We start from the raw sequence: 19,578 nt of genomic DNA, 5'->3' as shown, positions 1-19,578 counted from the left end.
ACATAAGAGTGCCAGTGTCAGTCAGTGAGTGCTCTGTGTGGTGCCAGCTGTGCAATCACAACTGCTGTCAAAACAAATTATTCTCTGAAATGACGGCTGCAACAGAGCAGAGCTATTAGAAAAGAAAATGTGAGAGGGTGGATTTGAATCCAGATGTGTTCAAAGGCCGTAACACATATTAATGTGAGACACAGTCTGCTATGGTAATAAATGATGACTGCAGTTTTAAAAGTTCCTCAATGGGATCACTGCCGTTTAGAGCATCAAACACTCATCAGTTGAGGTGATGGTTGATTTTAAAGGGAACACAGCATAAATTAGAAATTCCATTATGTTAATCCTATGATCTAGGAATGCTCAATCATTATTTGTGAACATAAACATCTCTCTCTCTTAAAGCCAGAAACCAAGTCTCAAACTTCAAGTATAATGTATGGAGCTGCTCCACTTTTAGTTTATTAAAGTTTTTAGCCTTCAAGGAAAACAGCCGCCTTGACTTGCTTAAAAATGTATCCCAAAGTGACAAGTTTAACTACATTAAAAGTATTAAAATACCCACACTTCTCAGAAGAATTCTGCAGCATCCTCCACTGTCAGCTGTCCATCTGAAGTTCAACATATTCAATCACTTTTACTTTCGACAGCTGCAGCCGACAATTGTTTTCATTATCAATTGTTCGACCAACTGTTCTCTTAATTGTTTTGTCTAGAAAACAAAAGTCCTAAAAAGTGGCAGTTAATTTTTTCACAGCTAAAGGTGATATCTTCAAATGTCATGTTCTGTCTGACCTACAGTCCAAAAACCCAACGATAATACTTTTACCATCATAGGGCTGCCCCTTGAAAGTCAAAGATACAAATCATCAGCTGGAGACCCCTCAGTCGACTGAGAAACCTTCAAGTGGAGCAGTTGTTTTTTGTTTATTCGTTGTTTGTTTTCTTTCTGTCAGTTAGTGTGCAGTGTTTTGGTCCCTAGATTTAGCTGTAGATTGAGGACTCCTTGCTTTCATGCTGCTCTCTGACTGAGTCTCAGTAAGACGGAGGAAGCTGCCCAGAGGGAGAGAGACTCTGCTGAGTTAGACTCCGAGATAATGTCATCTTCTGCACTCTGCCTACAAGTCATGAATCTACAGTTCACAGCAACTTCATACGATACAGTTTACAGCTTTTAGTTGATATCTAGTGTCAGTTAAAAAAAAAATTTAAAAAAAAAATGTTATTAGTGCTGAGTGACCTAAAAAAACTGGAGTCTATATATAGAGTACTGAACTGATGTGTGCAGCATCAAAAACATTCAGCAGGGTCCTACGTTCATCATGATGTGTTATTTCTGCAGACTAATGGAGATAATGTCAAAAATGTCCAGGAGGTGACACACAGCCACACAGATGGTAAAAGTTATGGTCGATGCTTCAAGCAGAAGAAAAGAGAATAAATTGATAAAAATGAGCGAAAGAGACCACCAGAAAATAATATTCCTCTCCTCACTGAATCCATCAACAATTCCACCTGCATGCAGCATCGCAACATGTTCCCAAGCAACGAATCGGCAAGCCTTCCTTTTTTTCCAATTTACCCCTTGCTGACAGTCTTCTTCCACTTTTTTTCTCCCAGAGAATAACACACGGTACCTTGTGCAGTGCGCATTGACAGTACAGTAAATGACAACCTGCTCTACATAGTAGAAACTCTCAATTTATTATTCATCAATAGAGAACGTCGGTATTTTTGGAAAAAGACAGTGCCAGCTTTCTGTTGGAATTTTTTCATTTAAAGGTTTTCCTCTGAAAATCACAGTTGTGCTTGGAAGAGTTGATATTTCTTTTGCCAACGCAAATCACTTAAAGAAATGACTAGTGAAATATATATATTTACAATCTTGCAGGGTGTTCGATGTAAAGATCAATAGGGACTATTTCTGGACTAAATCTTGGCCACACTCTGTGACTTCCTGGAGCCTCTGCTGGTTGCCTGGCAACCTCAGTGTGACTGTGCCCCACCAAGAAATAGTCTGGCACATATCCCACTGTAAAAACTAAACTTGTGCTTTATACATTTTGGTTTTTGTACAGATTAATAGGGTTGGGCCTGTGTGAACATTTTTAAACCGATTTGATATTAAGCCAAACGCGCAACTGGACCGGTTTACTGAATCCCACTTAATTCAGCAGATGCTCTAGAGTGTAACATAATGAAAGTGTCCAAAAAGAAAACGAGCATCTGACTATTGCATAGCATCACATAACATCCGAGTTCTCCATCCACACAGAATGCATTAAACATGAACTTTTGTTACGCTGTATAAACAAATCATGAAGCTATCAGCTATGCGCTCAGGATTACACTATAGACGTTAACACTTAAAAGATGGGTGAAAAGCCAACTTGATAACTTCCTTTGTTTGCTATGTTACTTTTTTAAACAAAAAACACTTTTTGTATTGTGATATTTACTGGAAACTACATACAATATAGCCAACAGCAAAAAGCCTTGCTTGTTATCAGCGATGGTCATTAAGCTTACCAAAAACGTTTAGCTCACCAGCTATCCCTCCAGCTAGCTGCCAACTTGTTTTTTTTTTTTGTAGTCAAATGAGGTATCATTTTGGTAATTCAGCAGTTCAACTAAATTAATTAGCCGTTACTGATCAATTGTGGCGCTTTCAAAGCAAGCGAAAGATATATATAAAAACGCCGTCTGGCGAAAGTTGAACTCAGAATGACCTGCAGCTAGTTTGGACAGCTCTTCATCAGTTTCAAATTCATAATGATGTCATTTTGGTCCAGTTTTTGTTTTTTGAGAGACTGACTCTGTCATGTCTCCTCCAAATCTTTAACAATAATTTAAAAAAATCTCTATGTTGTCGTCAGGGGCTTAAATGTTTAAGGGCTGTCAGATACTAGTGGCTCTGTTAGTCCATTTAAGAAAATATTATGTTAATAACATAGCAATATTGCTTGTTACGAATGCAATTCAGGGTGTATTTAGTTTTGTGCTGCCAACTGCACAGGTTGCTGATGTCAGCTACTTTTTAATTTGCCAGAATTGTCATAATGCCAATTCAACTGATTTGCATAAAATCACAATGGACGTGATTGGCAAAACCTGAAATGACCCCACTCAGCAAATTAAAAAAAAACAAGATTAAACATGTCAATTACTGTCCTCTAGGTGCTGGTTTTGCTGATTTTGTTACCTTGTTCCCAGGTTAAAACTATATCCCTGTTTCCAATTTGCAAAGCTAACAGGCGGCTGAATGTGGCTTCATATTTAACCGTACATGACATAAAAAGCAACAGACGTGGAAATCTATCATCTCATGTAACTCAGGGCAAGAAAGTTAATGAGCCCAGCTCCCAAAATGTTGAACGATTCTTTTAAACAATTAAATTTGTCACCTAATATTTAAGGATAATCAGCAAAAAAGGATTATATGAAAATCAAATGACAAACAATCATGGAAATAACAGGAAAAAAAGAAAAAATCAGAAAATCAATATCAATATCAATATCAAAATCAAAATATCAAAATTCATATCTACGTATGAGGGTTTTTTCAATTAATCACACCACCACATTATATCATTCATCTGAATCATCCATCATACCAATTTAAACCCCACAATGCGGCATGGCAGCTCTAACACAGTTTCTAGCTCAAATGACTATCCTACATTCATCTGCTCACTACAGGGCAATGTCTTGGAATTTAACCATCTCTATTAGGATTAACGTCCATCTGCAAGTAGGAGAAATCCAGAAATAGCCGTGGATAGAAACATGACCTCCAGATAGATTTTCATTAGTCCTGTCCTATTGTAGACCATGAGAAAGGCAGCCGTCTGTCACTGCCTGTCCCTTAACGCATCCAGACAGGCTGATATTAATGTAGTTTTACTACCTCGGGGCTGCAGTGGACAGATGATGGGCAGAGTTGCAACTGAGGCCCATTTGCATCTGACATACTTCTTTTCTTTGGTTTTCATTGCATTTCAGTAAATGCATCAAACTACAGTACAAAAGCTTGAATAGTGGGTTGAATTTAGGAGGTGATGAATATTCCAAAGATGTATTATGTCTCTTATTTTTCATAAGACTGTAGGCTTTTTCTTTCTTTTTTCCAAGATTCCTTTTTTTCCAAGATTATCATCATTAATTTATTTTTGGACATTTTACTTTCGTTGGATAGTATAATCTGGGGAAAGACAGGAAAGGCGGGAGAAAAGGAGAGGGTGATGTGCAGAAAAGAGGCTCAGAATCAAACCTGAGCTGCTGCTAAAAGGACTGAGTCTTAAAGGTATGTGCTCTACAAAGTGAGCTACCAGAGACACGGCATGCTGAAAAATAATACTCACAGACTATTTATACAAAGCCTTGCAAGTTCATGATATGTATGTTAAAATGTGTACTAAGGTTAAAAACATACATTTTTGGGGTAACAAACTAGCTGAAATAGTTAAAATCAGTTAGATGGTGAAAATGGTTAAAACGCTAAAAATCAGTTGTCTATATTTTGTCATTTACTTTATTCCTCTTTATTGGATTTAAGATTTAAAAGTGTTTTATTTGTGCTCAGCCCGTTCTCACTCCAAACTAGTCAAATCCGCTCTTTCAGTGCTTTCAGCGTACAAGCGTGATGCCAAGAGCCACCTTCTGCGTCCAACCAGAACGTGGCCGAATGGCTCAGATGAGAACCCGCTTGGACAGAACTGGTGGCGTTGTCATTATATGCCCACATGCAATGCACGTGCATGATGTGCATGCGCGCTTTTTGGCAGGAGGGTGGAGAGGTCGATGGGTCCCGCAAGCAACCAACCGCCTGGATTTCCCTGTGCTGCTGTGTAAACATTAGAGCAATGTGCATTTGTTGACATCACGGTAACAGCATCCTGGAGTGTAAACAGCTGACACAGAAAGATACCTAAAACGTCATAAGTAGACGCAGAAGGTCACTGACAGAGTGACCATGTGACGAGTTGGTATGAGAACGTGTTGCAGCTCTATATAAGTCTAAACCTAAGATCCTGAGATCAATTACTAGCTAGTTTGTTATTATTAAATAAAGTAAACATGACTGTAATAATATCTTAACATGTCGAGATTTTTCAAGATTGTAAAGTGTGATATTTTCAGTAAATTTTAGTTAGTTTTGCTGCTTTAAGTGTGTGTGTGTGTGTGAGCTGAGTCCTTGCTTTGTAGAATATAACAACTTGGAGCCAGGCTGAGTGTCGCTGCTATTTTGTGTAAACTGTGAACTCACATGCACACATAGTGTGGTATATTTTGCACGGTTATCTGTATAATATGTTTTCATGCACTTCAGTGATTTTTGTAATAGTTTACTGAGCAGAAGATATTTTATTACATAATATGCGAGGAAGTACAATTTCTGTCTTAGGTCAATACTGTGCCTACTGTAGCTGAAAAAGTGGCATGTCCTCTTTACATAAAGATGTATCATTTTTTTGAACCCTTGGTTTGTACTTGTGAAAATGCAGTCCAACAAACAGATATTCACAACAGGAAATTGTTCAAGTGAAACCAGTCCCTGTTCTTGGCAGTTGTCTTTCCATGGAAATCAAAGCCATATGATGATGTCCATGAACAAACAACAAAGTTATTGTCAGTGGTGAGTTTCTTTTTTTGGAATAAACATGAATTCTAACTTTATGCCTAAAACATCTCTTATGTAAGACTTATTTCGACAAAATAATTCGACAAACAAGTCACAGGTCTTTCAAACAGATGTAGTGGTGCCGCACTGAGCACAAGTAAAAGCTGGCTTCTTTCTCTGAACTCAAAGGCCACAAACTCATCATCCTGCCAGTAAACAGCTGCTGCTTGTTTATTTCTGGTTTGAAGACAATAAATCAAATAGAAACACATCCTGTTTTCATTCATTTCAGTTATTTACGCATATGGTCCTGACATGAAAGAGCAGTTAGAAATCCTCACGGTTAATTCGACATAACATATAGATGTTCATAAAAGCCTGTCAGCCTTTAAGGTTATTGAACATTTTCTGTAACCTCATGGTCTCAAAACCTTACCACCACTTCTACAACATTTTACAAGTATTTTGTGCGGGAAAAAGATTACATCTTAATTATGTCCCACAAAGGAACATTTTAGATCCAGATGAGTGAAAATTCTTTTTAAAAGTGCATGGATGTAGGCTGGAATCTCAAAATTGCATTTCAATTAGACTCTCTCACATCAAACGCAGTAAGTGGCGGAGTCTCTTGGCTAGACTGGTGGTATTGGCAAGCTCGCCATTTCAACATTCAGCAGACAGAAATGGCAGTGTCAACTAAATGTGTGTATGCTTGTGTGTGTATGTATGCGTGTGTGTGTGTGTGTGTGTGTGTGTGTGTGTGTGTGAGAGAGAAAGAGAGAGGAAAAAAAAGAGAGACTGTGTGTGTGACTGTATGTATCAATGCTGAATGTCTTATGGTACAACACTGGCCAAAACCAACAAGCATCTATTTTCATCATTATTGAATCTCCATGAAGAGTCCAGGAAGACATTTTTATGGCAGTGGAACAAGTAACCATGATTATTTGCTATTATAATCAGTCTTACCTCCATAGAAGTCGGGTACCTCCCCATGCATTGATGCATCTGCAACAGTGAAAGGAAATCATGTCAACATATTGAACAGGGACTTCCTGTGTTCCTAAACTGTAGATGTATTTCTCTCACTTCTTGAAGGATACAGCAAGAAAAATGGATCAAAACACAACATCATCACATCATGCATCATCATAGGAGTTTCTTCAGAGAGGTTCAGGTCTTTGATAGGATCCCCTGTTTTTGCTGCTGAGAATGTGATGAATGGCTGGAGACCCTGCTTTGGACTGAAAGACTGCCTTTGGCTGAGAGCCATCTCTGTGGAATTTACTGCATCCTGCCCTTCACAATAAAACAGTGGTTTGCCTTGAGAGACTAAGTGTTTAATTACTCATTGATGCTGCATTCAAATGTTCTTCCATGTTCATTTACAAAAGAGAGAAAAGAATCACACTAACCTGGTGATGTGGAAATAATCCAAATGGCTTATACACATAAACATCTTGAACTGTAACATGTTACAATTCCTAAATTTTGCAATAAGATAAAAGTTACTAATCAAACAATTACGTCATTACTTGAGTTACATAAATCCTTTAATTACCTGCATAATGGGAAGATAGAAAATAACAATATAGAATCTAGTGCATCGATTGAGAGTGATGATGATGAGGGGAAACAGGTTTTCTGATGAACTATTTAGGAGACTGCTTTAGTGATAATCACATCATATAAGCTGGACAAACCTACTATCAAGCCATGGTTTGGTGAGCAAGCAACATGAGTGAGAATTTGTGTTTTTGGCCCATTGAAGCTATAGTTCAGATTTTTTGAAATGGCGTTGTATGAGGTACTAATCCATAGTCAATGTGTTATATTCAGTAGATGATAGTCTGCCCGCCCCTAGTTTGAAGTGGCAGGCTGTAGTCCGACGCAGAAGCTAAGCAATGTACTGCTGTGGATGGGGGTCAGCAACAAAACACAGTCAGGTTCAGGTTTTTTAGGTGGCTAAAATACATTTTGTTACTGACACATTCAAAGCAGTTCATTGCTTAGCTTCAATGTCAGACTCCAGCCTGCTTCTCCAAAGTGGGTGCATGCCGACCGTCATCTACTGCATGTCATACATTGACTATTGATGAGTACCTCATACAAGCCCACTTCAATAACCTGATCTAGCCCTTTAAATACAGTTTACATGCCATTTAAACACATTTTTTTCTCTTTTAAGTCTGTCGTAAACTTATGGTGTTAATGGTTTTGTGCTGATATGTCAGCATATTTAAGGTTTAAAATTCTTAACTGGCAAGCGATCCTTCGCTAAAACCCGCCCCTCAACTGGCCAATCATAGTATAGCATCCAAAAACAGAAAACAGAAATGGGGAAAATCTGAAGATTGTCAACCAGCTATGTGTCTTCGCAGTGTGTGCAGATGAACGGTGTTTGGTTTCCCTCCTTGCCGCCAGCGGCTGCACCTTCACCAGCAGATGGGCAGGGAGCTACAGGGGAACCCAAATACTGTTCATCTCCACACTATGATGATACATAGCTGGCTGAAAATCTGCAGTTTCCTATTGGTTTGATTTTCTTCTGTCTAAACTGCCAGGTGATGTCATTGTCTTGTAAACCATGATCTGTACGTTAGGCTTGACCTTCTATCTTTATCTTTTTAACTTGTTTTTGCTGTTGAGTCACACTGACATCCTGGATATATCCCTCAAATGCATATTGTTGACACCTCTGTGTGCTGTACTCTGAAATCACGTTTTTTGAAATCACATTTTTCTCCTAAATGTTTGATAATATTTCTGCGGGGAGTGCAGTTGGTGAAAGTGTGTAAGTATGGGCTCCATGCTATCTCCAAAACTTTAACGGACCATCACCAACAGGTGGGGCTTAGTGAAGGGTCAATTACTTGACAATGCATTTCAAGTGATGTTGAGAGGTGTAATGTATTACTCGCTACAGGGAGTAAATAAGTTAAGTAATGCATTTCTATATCTAAAAGTGATAAGTGGTGTGTAATGCATTACTTTCAGTAATGACCCTAACACTGCTTATACTGTATGTTGTGGAATAAGTTATATTATGGGCTACAGTTGCAGCGATATACCAGTTTTAAGGTATACTGTGATATGAAAGTTGACGATTATCATACTGTGTGTATTTGCTTATCGACGATATTGGATGGATAATTTACCTTTATTTTAGTTCAAAGGGAGACTTTTTAACATATTTCCATTAAAAAATGGTTTCATGTTTTATTATAGTAATAAGACATTTTGATTCATTTAAGGGTCATTTTAACTGAAAATAATAATTATTCTGTAATACCGTGATTCCGTTGGCACAGTATTTTCTTGGACGGTTATTGCACTGTGAAAATCTCATACTGCTGCAACCCTACTATGGGCCAGCTGAGCCGTAGATATAGAACAAACACACACAACTACACACTGAGATAGACACTATACTTTAGCTGTAGGATAGTGCGTGCTTGACTTTTCTTCTGCTGTCATAGCATTAATCTCACATCAACCATCAAAGTTTACTCTTGTTGGGGCTAAACAAAAATGTCAAGCCAATGTTCTGTCCCATCAATAACAACCTGAGTCTGTTGGTTGGCTGCTGTCCGTTTCAATAGAGCAGCCATACAGGTCAACACTGTGTGGGTGAACTCCATACACTGAGTGTATGAGTGCAGTGCTGCCATGTATGTGGTGTTTTTGAGCATTTATCTGCCTGTTCCTTTACTGTAGATGTGTGTGAGTACATTGTCAAGATATTGTATAAGGCTAAGAATCTAAGCTTCAGCGGCAGTGCTGCCTTTGGTGAACTCTGAGCTACAATAATACACCTTACTATGTAGGAAAAAAAGAAATATAAAACTCATCAAAGTCTGTTTGAGAAAGATGTGGTGGGATGGCAGGAGAATTCCCAATCCAAGATTCCCCCTTTTTTTTTGGCTCATGTTAAATCAAATCTGAAACAAGTTAGAATAGCCCAAGGTATGGGAACATAGAGGAGGTTGTTTGGCAGGTCATTTTCAGGCCTGCTGCTTTCTGACCACTTTGCTTTGTTTCCAACACAGCTGATTGCACAGCAGGTCAGCAGCATAAAAAAAGGTGTGAAAACCTGCAGTCTCGGCCCTCATAGGCACATGCTTCACAGCCTATGAGATATACTGTATATAAGCTTTGTAGCTTCTTCTAAAATGTGTGCTTTTGTGTACAGTTTGGCTCAGCATGTGCTTCATATCTGAGGTGTATCTACGTCTGATTTAATTTGTTTGCATTTACATCTGATATTAAAAAGCATCTTTACTATAGTTAGTTAAATCAGATTTTTATTTTCTTCCCTGAGGCACACATCACTGCCAGTGTTATTATATTTACTATGTTCTTAAAGCTGACAGTTAGCAGCTTGTTAACACCTCGTCTCTTTTGTGCCCCAATCATTACGACAACCCAGTTCTGACGGTTGCTTCAATCAGCTGCCTGCCACCTGTGTGAATTTCCTGCTCTGCAGTTGGAGCCACAAATCAAAGTTTATGTATATTTCTGTAGTTGCTGTATGAGTAAAGGAGACACATTGCACTGACAGTTTGTTGACGCCAAATGAATTTAGGATGGTAATACTTCAAAGATGAAGGACATATGAGTAAATGGAGTTACATTAAATGAGCAAAGTCCTTTTGATTCCTGAGTGCTGCTCACCAGCAGCGTTTGAAAAGAAATCTCTCAGAGAGCAAACGGCGATCACTGCTGAACTAATTACAACAACAAGGCTGAGTGTAAAGTGTAATTTTTTTAAGAAATCGGTTGCTTTCATACAACAGCAGTGATGCAGTATCTCAAAATACACATCCTGTCAATTGATTTTAGCTGTTCCCTTCAGCTGAATGTTGGACTGACCTGCAGGGGAGAGAGAGAAGACCAGGAGATGGAAGAGCAGGGTGAGGTGCAGCATGATGTTGAAGTGAGGACCACCTGGTGGGGTTACAGCTAGAAGCTCAGCTGATGGAACATTAGCAGGACTGCCTGGTTTTCCTTAAGGAGAGAGAAGAAAATAGAAAGAGAGGCCGTCAGAACATGAAAAACTCTTCACAAAGGGAAATCTATTTGTTATCTGTTAATTTAAAGCAATATCCTAAATATCCACTGCCCTCCAGCGTGGAGTATTTATCACAATGTCACAAAATTTTGCACCAGGTGTGCAAAAAGAGGCTCTTAACCTCTTGAGCAATTAACTGTGGGGTCTGTTTTTGCTCAGCTTAAGTTACATGGAAAAAGTATACAAATGCTAAAATGAAAACCAGTATTTGCTTGTTGGATATATTTTCTTACAGCATAAAATTGGAATAAAATGTCAGGAATCTGCATGAATAAGCCAGAAATACACTCCCATTTTCCCTATCATACACAGAAAGTTACTGTGTGTATGTGCAGGGCTGCAACTAACAACTACTCTCAGTAGTGATTCAGTTGGTTATTTTATCAAATATTTGATCCATTGTTTACTCCAAAAAACACAGTTTATATCCATGTCTGTCCAAACGCATACATGGTTGATAGTGCTTCAATGGATGTTGATGCAGAGAAGTCACATATTTTAAAACATGGGTGCTTCACACACACATCTTCCACCCAGCAGCAGAGAAGATCTATATAATCAGCACGGTTTTGAAATGGACATCAAAGATTAGCGTCACCAATTCAGCATCTGATGTCTCCCCTTCTGTTCCTGACTTATGATATGGACTAATGGCCAGAAGAAATAGTTCTATAGAACTTCATGATCTCACAGGGAAGTTGACCTTTGACCTGTTAGATATAAATTATCACCTCATCATTTTATCCTTTTAGACATTTTGTCATTTACATATGAATCCCTGTGGTATTGCAAAAAACATGTTTTGAGGTCACAGTGACCTTTGACCTTCAACCACCAAGTTCTAATTGTGTCATAATTGAGTCCAAGGGGACGTTTGTGCCAAATTTAAGGAAATTTCCTCAAGGCCCTTTTAAGATATCACAGTCACCAGAATGAGGCTGATGCAAGATCACTCTTTGACCACCAAAATCCAATCAGTTCATCCTTAAATCCAAGTGAACGTTTGTGCCAAATTTTATTGCATTCTCGAAAATGTGACGGATTGACAGATATTAACATAATGCCCCTGGTCGTGGCTATTGTCTGTGCAGAGGCATAAAAATGTCACTGCTTAGTGTCACCTTTCTGCATGTGTGATGTGGATGCCATATTAGAATCAACCTGTGCCGAAGAACATGACAGGCTTCAGCAGCCAATCCCTGCCTTCATGCTGATCACAAGCAGACGGTGCCGCCGCATTGTTACATCTTAACATCTTGGCATCTTCTGCTTCCTGTCAGCCTCCAAGGCACAAGCCCCTTGATATGTTGACGCCCGATGATTGACATTTCGACAGTTGCCAGAAAAAACCCTAAGCGCTGCTGGTTTAGTTGAGCAGGCACCTCGCCGCTTACTCACCAACCCCCAAGACGTTAATGCCACACCAGGAACCGCCAGCGCAGCACCAGCTCTCAGCCTCACGCCAAGCAACACAACATGACAATCAACAGCTGTCTGAGTGAGGAGCGCCGCCAGACAGGAGGACGAATGATTGTTCCTCCATAACGGTTTAGAAAATTTCATTTGGAATTAATGCATTGCTTCAAATTATCAATACTCCAAATTAGATTAGATTGAAGATGTTTCATGCATTATCTGTTGAATTTAATGGCATAGGTTCTCCATCACAGAGACAGAGATGCTCAGACTGTAGATTAACTTATACACAATGACAGTACTTCCAATGGACCAGTAACAAATCTAACTAACCAAATTGATCATTTTTACTGACGTATTGTCATAGAAAGAACCTAAAGGGAAATTGAATTGGAAAATGTATGTCAGCCTGCAGTTGACAACGTGTGTAAACTAATACCATCATTACCAAATCTTTTGACATTCAAAGAGCTCAATTGACAGCTAAATAACATAGAAAAAAATCTCATTTGCACCATGATTTATTTCACTGCCAGTCATTCCTGCTTTCAATGCCTTTCCAGTGCTTGGCAACCTGCACTCTCCTTCAGCGAACACTGAAAAAGAATCACAGACAAATCTAACACCTTCATATCTTCATTTACAGGTATTCCAGTTCTGAGCATCAATTCAATATTGTCCATTCATTCTCAGGTCTTGCTGGACTGGGGTGTGTTGATTAGAGTGTAATTGAACATGAGGCAGACACTATTGATTCTTTGTGCACAGCCTGAGGTGTCAGCTGGCGGAGACTCAGAGGTGTGACAGCAGGATTGAGATCTAAATGCCCAGTGGACAAATGGAGTCTTATTACAGAAAATGGATTATGACAGAAGAGAGTGCATGTAATGGGCCGGCTTTTGCATGACACGAACAAAGCCTACCTCTAAATAACCAAACGCGCTGACATACAAAAATGAGCTAAGACAAGCGGGCACTGTACACCACATGCACAATAAGTTGGGCATAATGTCCAAGCTGTACAGCTGCAGGAAAGCAATACAGAGGAGATTTCAACTTCACGCTGGCCTGTATCCTAGCAACACCTTTCAAAAGGAGCAGTTTAGTGTGCTGCGGGGGGCCTTTTGTGACCAGCAGTGAAACTATGCAAACACCATTTTTTAATGTGGAACAACGCTGCTGTTGTGGAACGAAGACCTATAGGCTGCTGTGCTCATCTATTACAGACATTCATCTCTTTGAGTCAGACAAAAAAAAAAAAAAGAAAAAAGAAGTTTAGAAAACTCACCCAACCTTTTTTCCATGTACTTTACTCTACAGCTATACTACCACTGTATCATTTCAGCAACTCATAAATCATAAATGATCTTAATAGATGCACTTAGGAGATTAGGGTAGACGACAAGGAGCCTCGTTATAGCGTCACAGTACATAGTGAAAGAACCAATCCCATCTAGCCCATTAAGGGCTGTCACTGAGTTGATATACTGTAAAACACATCAGACCAGCACCACACAAAAAGACAGCATGCTCTTATAATCAGTATTAATGGGGCCGTCCTACCTTAGCAGCCTGGATGCACGAGATGAGAGCACTCATGGTAAATCACAAGACCCAGACGTGACAGCCCTCAAACAAGGCCATTTCTTCTCCCCCATAAATCACACCCTGGACAGTGCCAGAGCTATTACAGCTTGTGGTTTGTTTTTTCTGGTTTTTCTTGTCAAGGTTTTTTTTTTTTTACCCCCCCTTTCCCAGCTTTGCTTTGCCTGCTGAATTTCAATCTCTTCCTCTCCTGTTTTACTCCCCTTAGAATTCTCAGCTTCATTGCTCTGAAATCATATTACACCACGCACAGAGGCTGCTGGGGGCAGATTCTGCGATTTTACTACTGGCCAATACTGTCATTTGCACTTTTTATCTTGATCCCATAACCCCCTTGGGGTGCCATAGGATAAGTGAGAGTGAGTGAAACCCCTCCTTTTCCATGCTCGACCTGATGTGTGCTGCATAATCAAGTGGGAAACTTAATAGAAACGTCTTCTCTTATCAGCTGGGGCAGATCCAGTGATGTGGGGGGAGGAGAGAGGAAAGAGGATGGAGAAGAAGATGAAGGAGCGGTCAGAGCAGTAGACTTCAAAAACAAGATGTTGCAACCCCTACCCCCTACCACCACCACCACCATCACTCGTTTCACATGCAAACACAATCAACACCCCAATCAGTCATTAACCACAGATTTGCAGTAATCCTGCAAGGAGAAGCCAAGATGGGGTTAAAGCTGGATTGGTCTTAATCAGTTGGAGAAGCGCAGATGAGCGATGCTTAGAAACAGTCTTGTCTGAATGCCACGAGGATGCAAACATCTCGACCAGTAGAGACACATAGAGCTGTTTTCCTGCGCTTCTCTGTTTTTTATCGTTGTAAGTGAACATTGTTGCAATTTTCCTTAAATTTATAGACAAGACGATTGATTGGGAAAATAACAGGCAGATTATGAGTCTACAACAAAATAATAAAAATAAATGCAGTAGAAGCTCTAGTGTTGTTGTTTTGTCCGTTTATGTAAAGCTGGAATGTATATATATATATATATATGGGTTTTTTAAGAAGCAAATATCTATATAGATATATATATATGGGTTGTGGACAAAACCAGAACACCTGATCATCTTGGGCTTTGATGAACACTGATCACTGAATGATCCATTAATGGAGACAACAATAAACAAATCAATCCAGAATAAAAAAAAAATGCCGGTTGCAGTCTTAGTTTTAGTCTTCCAGGCAGCTCTATTTTAAGAAGCAAATATCTGCCATAGTGACACTAACAGCCTCTACATATTTCCAAAATATTCTGCTGCATGGAAACAGCCAGTGTTCAAAATGCTTTTTTTTTGGAAATGTAGTTTGACATGATTTTCTGTTAAATGGAAAGCCAGAAAATGAAGAAAGCACAAATCATTTCACACCTGATGATATTAGACACCTGATATGACTACATACTGTGTTGCAGTCTTACTTTTACGTAAAAAAAAAAATAGCGCAAGGATGGGCAATTAATTAATGAAAATTGACAGTTGTTGTCCATTATTGTGGGATTTCCTCATGTTATGAATCACTTTGTTGTCCAAACTTGAAAAAGTAGATAAGAGCAAGTTTATTTCTGCTACAATTTGTTGTGTAATATTAAAATACCATCTCCAAAATAAAATGTGCCAGTTTCATTTCACTTCGAAAACATCATATTATGATATTCTTTGGGCCTATATTAAAAGATGAAATGGTGGGCATTTTGGTAAATGTTCTCCTTTGATTTCTGACCTGGAGTCTACTGAGAAGACTGATACCAATCTCATATCTGCTTATTAAATATGAAGCTAAAGCTAGCAGCCGGTTAGCCTAGCTTAGCATGAAGACTGGAGACAAAAGGGAAACAGCAAGCCTGGCTTTTTGATGAAAGGTGCTATATAAATAAACTTTGCTTGCTTGCTTAATTTTGGTTAGAATAAATTGTCTAATGACATTAGAACTTCACATTGTGTGGTTGTAAACATTATGAAGTTTAGCAGACCCTGAGTTTTGTTCTCCGTACCTTACAACTACATGTCTTTCTTTTATATCAAGATGATGATGAAATGAGACATTTGGAAGACGTGGATTTTGGTTACTTTACAAAACGGCTTAAAACCAACAAATTATCATTGGCATCTGTCATTAGTTTTCTTTGTAAAATTGCTGTTGGCATTAGACATTCTCACACTGAATTTTGGTCACCTGCCATCACACCCTAAATTTAACCAAATATCAACATCTAATTACATTGCTGGCCAGCTGTTTAGCTTCATATTTAGCAGACACAGGTGAAAATAAGATCAGTTTTCATCAAACTCTCACCAAGTAAGCTACTAAGCGTATTTGGGAGAGAGTCTGCTGGTTAATGTTGGATTTATTTATTTTTTCATATTACCCCATCCCCGGGCAGTGTATTGCTGCTTTAGGCACAAGCTGTGGAATCCAATCTTAATAAGGTATCTGATGACTACCCCCTCTAAAATCACACATTATGTGATACAACAGATAGGATTTAGTGTCATTACGAAAATTCTACTGGGAATAAACAAGAGACAGGGACAGGAATATTGATCCAGATTAAATGAAGATGAAACAGTGAGACATTGGGTCTGACATCATCTGAGAGAGGCCACAGTGACTTAGTCTGGTTTAGGGGCATTACTGTGCAATCTCTTTTAGGTTCTCTTATCCTGAGCCTGCTGAGAACGGTTGCTGTTTTTCTGATTCAAATTCATGAAATTACACACAAAATGCCTCACAGCTGCCCAGTATAACCAAGTCCACCGGTGGTCCACTGATGGTCCACGGGAGCAACTGGGAAGTTTTATTTTTCCAGAAAGATTTCAGATGAGCACACTTGAAACCTGCCACAAGAGCAGCTCTGTCTTCCAGGCAGCTCTATTTTAAGAAGCAAATATCTGCCATAGTGACACTAACAGCCTCTACATATTTCTTTACAAAATATTCTGCTGTGTGGAAACAGCCAAAGTGTTCAAAATGCTAATTTTAGAAATGTAGTTTGACATGATTTTCTGTTAAATGGAAAGCCAGGAAAAGAAGAAAGCACAAATCGTTTCACATTTGATGAGATCAGACACCTGATATGACTACATACTGTGTTTAAACATAAATCCTAGGATGAAACACAAGCTGTGATCCCTTCAATTTTTATGCTGAATCAGTGTTACTTTACCACAAAGCAGTGGATATATATTGAGTCCAACTTGTGAATTATTAATAACAAAATTATTGATTTTGATTCCAAAATGTGCCCACAGACAGCCGGTGCGTCTCAGCTCAGAAACATGCACTCCTTCTATACTGCATCTGGAAAATAAGACTGGACTTGGCTACAGACGAACAGGTTTATATCTCCCAGAAGACCAACGGAATGATTCAATCAAATAAAGGATACAGACATAGGCTACCCAAGCCTATTACACAGCAGATAAAGCAGTAACCCCAAGACACACAGAACCAACACCTGCCGAAAAAGATCGGCACGCTTTGTGCTGCACAAGCCCCCTGTTGCTAAGCAGGAAATGGTTCAGCACTTAAGGGAAAAAAATAGTTTTTCAGACGGTAACAGCTTGATTTGGTGTGCAGTCAGAATTCACTTCTCACCTCTTCCTTTCAGCAATATAGGACAGTAAAAATCTGTGCCATCTAAAATGTTCCAGTTCCAGTCCAGTTCTTATTTTTCTTTTAAATGAGAAACTGCCCGTTAATAAATTATATTTCATTAATTAAGAAAATTGTACAGTCAGATTTAGCAATTATGAATGACAGGTACACTTCAAAATATGTTGCTGTCAAATGCAAGACCCCTGCAACAAGCAATCATTTTTGGAAATTTCTGGTCCACCTGCCATAGCGAGGTGTGAAATCAAGTATGCATTAATTTTTCATGCTGTTACTTGTTGTGTTTTGTGCAATCTAATGCTTATTTTTGTCCTGCAAAAAAAACACCTCAGTGCCTCCAGGATAGAGAGTATGTCTCAGTATGAAGTGCAGTATTATTCATGATGTAATCCAGCTGCAGATGATCCAGTCATGGCTCGTTCACTGTGTCAGTCTCGCTCTCCTCCCTCATCCTCTCTCTTTCTCTCACCCAACAGACACAGTCGTGCTAATGTAAGCCATTTATCCCAACCCCTGCAGTCAACACAATGCCCCCTAGGGCCACACAGGCTCAGCATCCTCAGCTGACCTGAATATCAATGACACCAGTCATTTAATCCATGAAATCTGGAGCTGGACTGCTGTTTGAATTACATTAACCTAAAATCAGGCAGTGTCTAACTAACAGATAGAAGGGCAATAAAAGACATGTTACTTAAATCCTAAAAAAAAAAAAAAAAAAAAAACAGAACTTTTGTCTTTAATGTCACATAGCTTGTTAACTGGCAGGAAATGAGGAAACCATCATTTGATGACAAACAGAGAACACCAAATGACAGCTGCTAAATTTGATATCAGAAGTCAGTAAACGGTTACGCTATCTAAAGTGCCTTTTCCATTTCTGTAACCACTTTTGAGCTCAAACCACACAGCAGAGAGCCTCATTTTCACCCACTGGATGTTCTTGTTGGTTAGTCTTCACAACTAAGTGATGTACTTAAAAGAAAGAGGTCACAGCAAAAGTCATTAGAAAAAAAATGTAGGTAAAGAAATATGATATATATTCATTTACAAATGTAGATATGCCCAAATATCATTAAATAATAAGTAAACTAAATGAAAAGAATAGGAGGAAAATCTAACATTTATTTGTATAAACTCTAAATCCCCCTAAATCTTTCACCAAAGGGCTTGCCCTAACATTAAAAACAAAACAGAGAACATACAACTCTAAAATAAGCCTGCCATGAAAATCCAAACCAAAACTAATCTCTTAAGGTAGTGGAGATCTATTGGTCCAGCCCAGCCACCAGATGAAAAAGTTGGTATAGTTCGTCTCTGCACTCCAATGACACAGTGGTTTTGTACATTTCATACTTACCATGTCAACGTTATATTAAAGTAGTTCTGGTACATGTATTTGACCTAACTTTGTTAAGGTGGGGGAAATGATGAATGGTGTGATATCTATAGGCAAGACTGCTGCCAAGCAGCAGACCTATGTTTGAGACCAAAAACCAGCAAAACTAGTTGTTTTTACCAAGACATTGGCAGAATTACAACCCTGTGTTTTTTATAGTAAGACATCTGCAGCATTTACAGCATTAATTTTGCCTTAAAAAGCAGGTATTTTAAGCCAAAACATGATCTTATCCTAACCATAATCAATTTATTTTTGAGCCTGAACATAAGTACACATTAACCACAGTGTTGTTGAAATGTAATAAAATGTTATGTTTCATCATATCTGCTACATAATAACCTCCAAATGCTACATTTCAATGATTTGCAGAAATGTGCAGTGCTAACATTTTTTCTGGTGAGTGGGTTGATTAGTTTCGTCAATCTATGTTTACCATATATATTAAAACAAACAAATACAGAAGGCACACTCATCTGCTGCAACAAGCAGATACAAGCTCTGCTCCACTAGCAATGGGAAAGCGGTCTATAGCCTATTTTTTAGCAGGTTACCTGTGTTTGAAAAACTCCGGAGTACAAGTTTATTTTGGTGGGAAAGGGGTATAAGAGTGCCCTCATCTGTTTGCCATTCGCACGGTATCACCGAAATCTCTGTTACAACATAAAATCAGTTTGCAGTTTATTTTTATGCGTCAGGTGATTAACTGAACCACAGAAATACGTTGACCTTTCAGTGCAACAGCCACAGTGGAGTGTGATACATTCTACAGTGGGATGATACTCAAGAGAAAGCTCCCACATGTGAAATACTATATGTGTCTCCGTGTATGGAAAGTGTGTCACATGATTAATTGTGCCA

General features: G+C 38.8%; 1 protein-coding gene across 1 annotated transcript in view; it reads right to left on the bottom strand.

Moving 5' to 3' along the window:
* Positions 1-19,578, bottom strand: part of LOC121949969 (contactin-1a-like) — a 90,359-nt gene that overhangs the window by 42,657 nt on the left and 28,124 nt on the right. The window contains exons 2-3 of the mRNA XM_042495847.1: positions 10,487-10,621; positions 6,584-6,622 (exon numbers count right to left, since the gene is read on the bottom strand). Coding sequence (XP_042351781.1) covers positions 6,584-6,622; positions 10,487-10,541 — 94 coding nt within the window. The 5' untranslated portion in view covers positions 10,542-10,621. The remainder of the gene's footprint in view (positions 1-6,583; positions 6,623-10,486; positions 10,622-19,578) is intronic.

Source organism: Plectropomus leopardus, chromosome 11 (genome assembly GCF_008729295.1).
Source record: "Plectropomus leopardus isolate mb chromosome 11, YSFRI_Pleo_2.0, whole genome shotgun sequence".
Taxonomy (NCBI): Eukaryota; Metazoa; Chordata; class Actinopteri; order Perciformes; family Serranidae; genus Plectropomus; species Plectropomus leopardus.
This window is presented reverse-complemented; position numbering and strand designations above follow the sequence as displayed.